Genomic DNA, 11914 nt, shown 5'->3' on the forward strand with positions numbered 1-11914 from the left:
GGTTACCCATCAACTTCTTGTACTGTATATAGAGTTACCGGTATATCCATTATGCCTCCACACTGCTAACATTGTTAGTCTGTTTGTATTTATACACTAATAACAATACTGACAGGTTATATTTTGTTCCGTAATGTTTTTCATTCACAAAACATCTCGGTACAAATAAGTATTAATTCGCAAATTGTGAAGTATGATGAAACTGTAAATACTCGATTAATATTACGGACTATGGTGAACTTTTAGGGGTAATAGTACTGTAGTATTAAATATTTACTACTAATAATGAATGTTGGAAGTTTCTCTAATAAGGATTAAAAGTCATGCAATTTAATTTAACTGGTTGGATGAATCAAGAGAGTTTTGTGAAGAGTTAGACAGACCCAATTGTTAGATATGATTGCTTTACACTGTTTTATTTCATGTTATTTCTGGTACAGTATTATTAATATACATAGTCCATCATAAACTCAATGACTCTAGAATTCTAGCACTACTGGCTTGGAGTTGAAAGCTGGTGATAGTGTAGTGTTCCACAATGCTCAGTGTGTTCCTGTGATAGTGTAGTATTCCACAATCTTCACTGTACCGGTGATAGTGTAGTGTTCCACGATCCTCACTGTGTACCGGTGATAGTGTAGTACTCTTGGCTCTTCACAGTTAACGGTGATTGAGTAGTGTTCCATATATCTCCTTCATAACATGTTCTTTCCATCCTCCTGCATTATGGTGATTTGGTGTACTGTATATTGTATTGATCTGTAGGTCAAGTTACACCTTTTTATATACTGTTGGGTTACCTTAGCCCTTTTATCAGACATTGACCAGCTGAACAAGATTATGAAGCTGGTGGGAACGCCCAGTCAGGACCTAATTGATAAACTCTCCAGTGAAGAGGTTAGTTCCTCTTGATGCTGGGTACACCAGGATTATAGTGGGCCACTTTTAGTTGTTATCATATCTTAGGCTTTTGGTAAAACATTGCCTTATTTATTTTTTTTATTATTGTTTCTTGTTTTCCGATGCTTTTTTTTTTTTTTTTTAATCGCTTACTAATACAGGCCACAGTTTTTCCTTGTGGTCATTTAATATGCTTGCAACTAATGACAGACTTGATTACTTATATTTACTATTTTGTTATACAGCATTGCTTGTTTCTTTATTATGTAGCATAAACATTTTTTTATGATCTTGCTCTTTGTGTTAAGGCTGTGTGAATGTTTGCTGTCATGAGCCAGATTCTATTGGTTTTTCATCTCAAAGGCCTCTCATTCCAGTGCTGAAATATCCATTTCTTGTAGCTATTTAATATGCCTGATATATATATTTATTTTACATCATACTATATTCATGGACTTGACATTTGCTTATCACCCTCTTACTCATGCAAGGTTCCTGTTTAGTTACTGTTCTGGCCTACATTTTTTGTCTACAAGTTTTGCTTGCTATATATTTAAGAAAAGTTGTGTTGTGATCAGACTGTAATTAGGGTAATCTTTGAGAAGTCCCATCTCTCAGCTGGTTTAGACATGGAGACTATCCTGTATGTGTGTCACAAATATTCAAGTCAAAGATCAGCACACTTGAGCAAGAAGTACTGTAGATAATGTATATTGTGTATAAGCTACTTTAACTAATACCCTGTACATCAAGATGAAAGCTACAGAGGAGGAGGAAAAATACAATATATTCTTAATGATTACCAGTGCTGTATATCATAATATTTACAATTGAATTTTATGCCACTGTCTTGGATAGTTACCATGGCATTACAGTAAAGTAGAGTACAGTACATGTAAGCCATGTGCTCATCTGTCTGTCAAGCTATCACCTGTTTGTTCTAGTGCAGTATCCTTTCTATCACAGTGGATGAAACTCAACGAGATTTAGTACACAGATTTGTCCGTTGTTATCTATTTTCAGGTCAGTAGAATAGAGGTCACATTCACTGATCTTTGATTATCACCACCAACAGAGTCCTGGACAGTGGCATAATGCCTCAAATGTCCTTTCCACCTGAATTGGACTTTAGCCATTTGCATTTATAGGGCCCTTAAGATTATCATTGTAAGTCTTCTACACCTCAGTCCTATCACACCACGTGCTTGCAGGAATACAGTACATACGCTGTGCTAATTTGATCTCTTCACCCCATGCTATCTATTGCTGGATTCATAGGTACTCAAATCTCTATTAGTCATGTCACAAATGTCCCCTCTTAGTTCTAGATATGGTCATCAGTGTTGCGTATCCTTATCACTTCTTCATTTTTTGTGTTGAAAAGTGTGTGCAGTACCATGTTGTGTATCTTTATTTTGTTTTAACTTTGTAATTATGTAGTTTCTGTGACCTTGTCTGGGTATACAGGTAGTACTGCACTTTATATGTGGTGAGTGTGCATATGTTCATTGTGAAAGGATATAATAATTTAACTTTGTAGAAAAACTATTAATTAGATATTCTCTTTTAGGATTTCTATGGTAAAAAGTCATGCAGAGTTTTTTCTATATGGTGACTAAATAGCACGTGATTTAGGTTTATATGGAGTTTTATTTTATTAAGTGAATGAATTTTCCAACTCCTTTGTGTATTTCCTCATACCAGTAATACAAAACTTTGAGGTGCCAGGTTTTCCATATTTGTAAGAGGAATAACATTTCCTTCATTAATGGTTGGTCTCAACATCTTTCTTTCTCCTTCTCTTACGTCTAAATTTCCTGAAGTGTTGCATGAAGGATCTCCGTCAGACTTTGCGGTGTTATTGGGTTTTTTACGTTTAAGATCGAGAGAAGTAACAGAAATGCACGATACATATAAGTACTTTGGGAAGAAAATCTGTGGTGGCCTGGCTGTTAGTTCAGTAAAGAGATCTTCCTGACTTAGTTGGAAGTTAGAGGTAAAACTTTTGGCCTACAGGAATGAACGGTTTCTTGAGCATCTTAAAAACTGATCTCAATACAGTAAAGGTAAAAAGTAGATTTTTTTTTTAAGTGAATACATTTGGGAAATACCCCTGTAATGAGACTTGTTACTTATTTGTGAATGTAGATACAGTATTTTAATTTGTCATTTGTTTTTCTAATATTTATTTTGGAGCCAGGAGGCTATAATAAGATATTTTTTCTTGTGGCAATTCGTCTTCTACTGCAGTGATTCTTTTGGCAGCCGATTGCCATTAGATTAGTTGACTGTGTTATGGGTGTTGCCTTGTAGATATTATTAAAACATGTTCTAGTGCAGAATAGAGTGCACCTGTTAGAGGTAAATATAATACACAGTAATCACAATGGTGTTGACTAATATAATTATAGGTTCTCTCTTGGTGAACTGTTCGGGAGTTTAGATCTTTTACTTGGCTTTGTCAGTGGCTTTAACTCCGATGCTCTGCTCTGTCTAACATGTTGTAGCAGCCTTAACCTGGCTTCTCAGACATTGACCAACTAACGCGCATCCTAGTCGTCGCTGGGACACCTGATGAAGAAACACTTGCTAAAATCACCAGTGATGAGGTAACTAGTAGCTGTAACAAGTAACGTTCCTCTTGAAGTAGTTACTGTAGTTAGTTCTTTTCAAGTAGTTAGTTCTTTTTGACAGTGTATAAAAGAACTACTGGGAAATAACTAAAAATTAATAAGGTGGTAAGGTGCATGCTCATTGGGAAGGATTATAATTCTTAAAATATTTATACATGTCTTTCATAAAATATTGCTAGACACTTTTTTTAATTTCATACGATGTACTGCAGTGAGGAAGCAGCTTGCCAACACAACTACCAATTTAGTTTTATATGGTAGCAGCTAGAAGTTGATTGTTTCCGTCCTTTAAATAGCGTTTTTGCATTTTTATTTCTTATAACTCGGTCTTATATAGTTTTCTTTAAGTTTGGGGCTGATGTAGGTATTTTTATAACCTCCCAATCATAAAGTAGATTGTACTATATCAAGAGTTTATTGCTCATTTTGTTAATTACACATTCTCCCTTTGGCCGCACACATATTACAGTACTGTGTTATGTTTAAGGTATATTTATGACTCACTGTCTTCCTCTCACTTACTCCTCAGCTTTTAGTTAATGTTTAGACAGGACAGGATCCCTGGATGATTTGATTATTGATGCTTTACATTATTCATAGTGCTTACTTGTTCCCACAATTATGATTTATTGGTATGATTCTTCAATCTTACAGCCTTATTACTAAATTTTATGTGCTTGCCAGATCAGCTTTATCGATACATTACTTAAATCTTTACTGTTGCAATCTGCAGAAATTGTTCTTTGCCAAATATAGCTGAAGTGTATCATACCTATTGAAGTACTGTACAGCCTGTATTGAGTCACCCTCATTCTCAAGTATTTTTCCACAATATCATTCATATCATTTAATGCTTGATCGTACATATAAAAACTATAAGTGCTGTGATAATTCATGATCGTATTAAAGGTTTTTATATTACATTTTGGGCACAAGTTATGATACAGTAAATGAATTATGTTTTTGCTCATATATACAGTACTGTACCTTATCAAAATAGCCACTGATGATAATAAAGCAGGTATCAGAACAGTTAGCTTACATGGTATCCCAGAATTATATAGAGATTGATGTCTTCTTTTACATTAACTTACGGTAACTTCTTGTTACTTTACTGGTTGTCAAAAACCTTCATCCTTGGTGTCATATTATAAGATGCAGTACTTTTTTATTGTGTGTATATAAGTAAAGGGAAACAGTCAAAGGTTGAGAATGGAAGAATTAATGCATGTAGGGTAGTTTGAAGCATCAATAGCCATGAGGGATATTAGTGAGAATGTTGCCAAAGAAGAAAATGATCAGAAGTCATCCTTTAATAGTCCTCCATGGTAGTTCTCTAATGGCTAACAGACATCAGTGAGTATCACCCTAATTATTATATAAAAACCTGACATTGCTATGTTGACAAATTTGATCCTGAATAGTTACAAAGCTAATGTGACTCAGTATGATGCGGTCAACGGAAGGGAGGAAAATTCAATGCCTAGTTCAGTTTTCCATACATGTACCTGTTCATTATTTACAGCTTTGTCACTTAGGATGTGTATTAAATCTTGAAGAAATTACAAGGTTCACTGTAAGGTAATGGAAGCAAGTTTTTTAGGTAGTTTTGAAGACCTTTGTAGTATAATCAGTAAAACAGGATAATAAAATCATAATAATACAGTGAACCCTCGAAGATCCGGACTAAAAGGGTGGACCACCTGTCTGAAAAAGGCGATTGTCCGAATCGTCCGGTGAATGTACAAAAACTATGAATAATGATATAAAAACACCAAACACTTTTTTTTTTTTACGGGGATTAGCCCACCCGGGCATAGATCACTGACCCACATCTGGGGAAATGTAATAGTAATAATAATTATTCATAGTAAATAAAAAATTTATTAAGAAATACACCAAAATAAAATAATAATGATAACAATTATAATAATAATAAAATATACAGTAATAATAAAGTTAATAATAACAATAATACTGTAATAATAAAATAATAATAATAAAGAAATATAAGAATGAAAAAAAAGATCAAAAGTGAGAAACACAACCTAGACCTGTGAATTGTTATTATTATTATATTTTTTATTATATTTTTGCCACCCAGGCCCCAATGTGGGTCAATGACTTGTGCCCGGGAAGGCTAATAAAAAAAATATATAAAAAAATAACCATTCTGAAAACCGAAAAATTCCGAAATGCCTCTGGCCCCAAGGATTTCGGATAAGGAATTGTCAACCTGTACACACTTTTTCCTGTGAAAGTCATAATTTTGAGCAACATATTACTGTACTCACTTTGTACTCAAATGTTTATCTCTTGTGCAAACTATGTCATAGTTATACTCAAATTATTCATTATCTTGCAAGGATTTCAACAATGCAACTTATATTCTGCTAGATTTATTCTGTGACATTTTATAAGATAAAAACTTTAAGCCTAAAACTACCTTCACCCTGTTTTGGGAATGCTTCTTAGACCAGAACCCCCAAATTTGTTGTCCAAATCTTCCGAAATACGGATTTACAGGGTCCAAATCTTGGAGGGTTCACTGTACAGTATATTGCAATTTAAAGGACATAATGCTTCAAAGTCGATTTTTTTATGAAAGAATAGTACTACTCAAAAGGAATAAGTTTTGATTATCTCATTACATACAGTAGCAGCATATCTCATGGCATTCATTGACTATCTAGTACTGTACATTGTGTGTCATTGATGGAAAGTTTAAATGACATGATTTTTATAGAATGTAGTGCTCAGTAGGGTATTTAATGTTTAACTTTACATTTTTCCTGTAGAAAGTATTTAATTCATCAACAATTAAATATAAAACATCAAGCTGAATTTATTTATTCGCGAGATATTTTATGGACAGTTGACGCCATTTCTTTTGGGTTTAATTAAGTATATAACAGCATAAGTACATTGCATCAGGGACACGTTTTTCACCATTTATCGCATTTACAGGCACGGAACTACATCCGTTCATTGCCCCAGATGAGGAAGAAGGACTTCAGACAAGTTTTCAGAGGAGCTAATCCCCTTGGTTAGTATGTGTCATCATGAATCAACTAATGTACAGTACAGGGTACTGGGTTGGAAACTTTCACTCCACTGGTGACAAGCAGCAAAGTTTACCACCACTTATATCTATTTACATTACTGTATATTCTTACCTTGGAGAGTGAGCCTTACTTGTCAGTAGGAGCATCATAAAATCTAGTCTCATTATGGTAAACATACTGAATCTGTCAACATGAATTTGAGTAATGCCATGTAAAAACTGCTGTCCCTAGGGACTTGATCTCGCTCTCCTTTACTGTATATATTAGCCTTGCTAATAATTACTCCCCATCTGTACTCGTCCCTGAAGATGTGATATATATATATATATATATATATATATATATATATATATATATATATATATATATATATATATATATATATATATATATATATATATATATATATATATATATATATATATATATATATATACACAGTGAACCCTCACTTTACGCAGTTAATTCAACCCACAGGGTACCACGGAAAATGAGAAACGCGTAAAGTGAACAACATAACATATGGGATTAATTGAAATAGAGACCGGGCCGACCCCCAAACTCCACTTTTTCAGACACAATACCTACGTTGTAGTAAAAATAACTTCTTAATTTTATGATGGTATGCACACAATTAATAATTAAGAGAAATATCAATAATATTAGGTTTTTTAACACTTACATTAGTAGAAAAGATGGCTGGGCACACGGGGGGGTTGGTTCCGAGGCAGAGGGCAGATTATTGGCCCTCACCTGTATCACTTGTATCACTATCCACCACAGAGGCTTGCAGGGCCTCTTTGTCAAACCCCTCAAAGTCCATATAAGTCCATATCCTCACTATAATTATCACTATCACTGACTTTGGCCGGCTGTGGTGGGTGGCGGGTGAAGAACTCGGTAATGTTTTGATGACTGGGCGACCTTGTGCGCACCCTGCTTGCACCGCTTACACAACATGGCGGGAGGTTTGGATCCAAAAATGGTGCGGCTCGCCAGCCGCTCTCCAAGTAAAGGGGTACACGCACCGCGGAATGTGAGCATTCCGGTTTCGGCAGGGTACCGCGTAAACGCGGAACGTGGGACCGCGTAAAGCGAGGGTTGACTATATATATATACTCCTGAGCATGCTGATTGCAAATCTATGATCCTCGTTTCGATTGGAGGGTAATTAGTGGCCTTAATGAGGCTTGGAGTATTTTTAGGACTTTTTCAATGCTAATTACTAGCCAACTATGGGTTTTCCAGGTGAGATTTTGGTGTTTTTGTGTTCTTCTGGAAGTAATTAATTGGTTAAACCCCTCAAATTCCAATTCCGAGAGAAAAGTCTATTTTGGTTAAAAAATTACTAAGGTATAAGACTTATGTTTTTGGTAAAAAAATTGATTTTGCTATATATTCAAAGAACGTATTCCAATCATATACTCTACTGTAATGCGAGTCAATGTGATACTACAGTAATTATTCATCATCACTCCATATTGAAACAGAAGTTTCTCTGACTTGTAGGGGACAAGCAATGTTAACATTAACAAGATGTGTAATTACAGCGGTGGATCTTTTGGAGAAGATGTTGGAGTTGGACAGTGAGCGGCGGGTGACAGCAGTGCAGGCGCTGGCACACCCATACTTGGCTCAGTATGCTGATCCCTCAGATGAACCTGACAGTGAGCCTTATGATCAGAGCTTTGAGGATATGGAATTACCTACAGAAAAATGGAAAGGTAGGTATTGGTGGTCAATCTAGGGACATAATGTTTAGAACTTTTTAATGTTTATAAAAGGGGTTAGAAGAGTTTGTATTATGCCAAAGAATTTGTAATATTGTGATTGATATTGGAATGTCATGGAGCGAAGCAAAAAGCAGTCAAGAGTATGTTATTGCAGTGAGACCTTGTACAGTAACTAAGAGTTCTGTAGGTATGGAACAACTAACAGTTTTTTGTGTAATAGCCACAAGAAGAAGATATAAGTTTGCAAGATTTGTTTCTCTCCTTAGAACTGGTATATCAAGAGGTGACCAACTTCACTCCAAAGCCCACAGTTATTGCTGAGGAGGCAGAGAAGGCTCAGTCTGCTGCCAAGTGAGAGAGGCATCGCTGAGTGAAGATTGTATGCGGCTGCTACATGCAAGGACTGTTTTTCAAGCGCTGATATAAGGTTAGCTTTACCCGTAAATATTATGGGATATTACCAATGGGTAATTCCACAGGATCATTCTCAGGAGAGTATTAAGTGTGAACATTTTCTTGAGGGTACAAGAACTATTCACTAAGATTCTCTATGTACTTCTGTGGTATTTTATTGTTATTATTAGGTAGAACAATTGATTTTCAAATACTGTATGAAACTTAAGAATTTTAAAGTAGCCTTTACAGGCCTCCAAGTTGATACTGTCATTATTTAGTGAAGCAATGCCATTTTTAAAGAGGAATTTGACAAATATTGTTATTGTGAAATAGTAAACACTGCAAATTTTCCATTCACTTTTTCTCCCAGTATCATGTCATAAAATTTCATGACAAAATAGTGACACTCCTTTCAGTGAAGGGAAAAGCAAAGTAAAACACATTTTTTTTTTGTAAGAAACTCACCGTTTTGAATTAGCAAAAAAAATCATATAGTAACTGAGTTTTCTTCTGTACTTTCCTGTCTGGTATGTCACCGTACAGCGTGGCAGGACATCAAAGGTACCGTGAGCTGCAGTTTAGGTATCCCCGACTTATCATTGCCTGTTCTCACTGTCTCTTCATTCATATTATCATCTGTATTGTCATACACCATTCTTGTAATCTATAGAATAGGTTAAATTTTTAGAAGGGTTTAAAAGTGCAGGCTTTCTTACCTGGATGTCCAGGTTGTTGATTATGATATTTCCCACAAGTTCCTATGAAGCTTATGTTTCTAGTACAGTATGCAAGATGTTGCATGTAATGATAGCATTCACCAGTAACTTTGTTTTCTAAGTTGTTTTCATAGTCATCATAATTATATTACTGACACTCGAGGAGACAGCATGAATGTTTGTGGCGTGCCATGACTAATTAGAATGATGTCATGTCTTGTGTAGTGTGTATTAGATACATTGTTGTTTGCCAGTTATGGTAAATCAGGTTTTAGTACTTATAGAATGAGATGTGCACTAGATATCTTTTGTTAAACTTGTAAATAAATAATGTAGGACGTTCCAATATAAATATGCACATGCTGTATGACTTGCCTGAGTTTTTTTTTAGTTACAAGATGCTATTACGTTCATGCTTACATCCGAGGGAAAAAGTAACGTATGTGAGAGGTATTTTGAAATTCAGCAGTCACTTGTTTATAACGAAATGTAAACCCTTAGCCTGATTAATGGTCATGTGATGAATATGTAACCTTAACAAGTGCAGTGTATGTAAATGACTTCGAATATGGATTGTTGTATTGTAGGGAACACTCAGAGATTTCAAGTACCTTACATAATGATTTACTTGAAGAGATCCTTAAATTCCTCTTTACCTAAATTAGGTTATATTATTCAACCATAAATTAAATTATGTAGAAAAAAATTTATTTGATTTCCTCGGCAACAAATCTTAATAAAAAATTTTATATTAATAATCTGTAAAGTAGTTTTAGAGATCTCAGAGATGTTTAAAAAGCTGCCATAGAGATATATAAACTTTTCTTATCATTCATTAATCCCCTACTTACTGTAGAGGTATCCCTCACTTAACGATAGGGTTGTGTTGCTGAAAAAACCTAACCAACGAAATTATCGCAAATCGAGGGATAAATGACAGGGGTGGGGCAGTACATATCATGTATATGGCGGACGCAATAGATGGCGTGCGGGTAAACATACTGTAAATAAGGACAGTAGAAATGTGCAATCGGAGCACAAAATCCCCAGATTTCCCCCTTCCCAGTGAGTTAAGCTATCGCTAAACCAAATTTTGACTAACTAAGCGAGAAAGGGCGTCAAAAATTTTTATCATTAAAACGAATTAATGCTAAACAAGGGATACCTGTATATTGGTTGTATTTAACATTGTGATTTTTTTTTATTATGGCGTATAATTTTTACAATAGGTTACATCATGACTGTAGTTAATGTAATTAATTAGAATATTTAGAAAAATAGTCGAGATCTTGATCTTAAGTTATGGTAGTACAGGTACAGTGTATATATAACTGTTGGTAGTCTGTCACTAGAAAGTTTCCAAATTAAGATTAGAATGAATGCTGTTACAATAAAAAAGGAAGACTTGAAAGCTGTTTCCAACTGAAGTACTATACTGCAACTTTTGTCTATCAGATGTCTTTGCATTCAAAACACTGTACACTATTCTATGATACAGTACAGTACTGCATTTTGGGTCTTGTTTTAACTTCACACAGGGCAGTTGGTCCAATGACTCATGCAAAATAGATTTCCCTACCCAGTGACCTATGTGACAAAGTTTTGTGTTGTTAAGTGGGAATTTTTAAGTGTGTTTTTGTTAATAATTTTATAAATCTCAACAATATATGAGTATTTCTAAGAAAACAAGAGAGAAGATAAACTAATACTTTAACATATGTAAATAGAATATAATTACATGTATACAGTATAAGTTTTTCACAATCAAAAACTCTGAATTTAGAGATGACTTTCAACTATGCAATATCCCTTTCCTCCAACATGGGAGAAGAAATTAAATAAGGAAACTCACTGGAGATCCATAAGGCTTATATAAAGGATATTGTGTATATATATTTTTTTCCATAAGATGATTTGTGATTTATGCACATGTCAATAATGTTTATACTGTAGTGCTTCAATTATCACTTATAGCCCTCTTCCCCCTCCCACACCGCCCTAGATGCAGTAGATATTAAATATAAGAGTAAAAGTAATTGAAGCAAATTTCATTCTTGTTATTAAAACAGAATGAGATGTAAAACCAAGAATTCATTTTGTTAAATATTTAATAAATTTTGTAAAGAAAAGACTACTAGTTTATTGTAAACTGATCACAACCACTACTAAAATAATGTAAGGTATGCAATAGAACATAGAATGAATGGTAATTTAAGTGTAAGTAGTCATCACTTACATTGAGAATTATATACATTTACACTTAATATTATGGAACAATAAACGAACAATGAATTTTGTTATAGCAGCTTTCAATTTCCATATTCAGTGTTTTTTCTAAGCCAGTATAGGTCATGGTTTAAAAGCTTCGTTAACAATTTTGGTCTTTACTGTAGTTCTTGCAGTTTTGAATTTCTGATGACTATTTTCAATAAATAGGATGAGAGCTCGTGTGATTAATATAATATTTATCT

The 11914-nt window shown here is 34.4% G+C and overlaps 1 protein-coding gene across 3 annotated transcripts in view; it reads left to right on the plus strand.

Annotated features, from left to right (window-relative positions):
• Positions 1-11572, plus strand: part of LOC121868235 (mitogen-activated protein kinase 14-like) — a 46422-nt gene extending 34850 nt beyond the window's left edge. The window contains exons 7-10 of one of the 3 annotated variants that reach the window (XM_042368559.1): positions 818-897; positions 6501-6579; positions 8149-8322; positions 8598-11572. In XM_042368559.1, coding sequence (XP_042224493.1) covers positions 818-897; positions 6501-6579; positions 8149-8322; positions 8598-8686 — 422 coding nt within the window. In that variant the 3' untranslated portion in view covers positions 8687-11572. Of the gene's footprint in view, positions 1-817; positions 898-3429; positions 3510-6500; positions 6580-8148; positions 8323-8597 lie in introns of all 3 variants that reach the window. The other 2 variants (XM_042368550.1, XM_042368569.1) reach the window with 2 other exon arrangements.
• Positions 11573-11914: the final 342 nt, after the last annotated feature.

The sequence above is a fragment of the Homarus americanus genome, unplaced genomic scaffold (genome assembly GCF_018991925.1).
Source record: "Homarus americanus isolate GMGI-L3 unplaced genomic scaffold, GMGI_Hamer_2.0 scaffold32583, whole genome shotgun sequence".
In the NCBI taxonomy this organism is placed as follows: Eukaryota; Metazoa; Arthropoda; class Malacostraca; order Decapoda; family Nephropidae; genus Homarus; species Homarus americanus.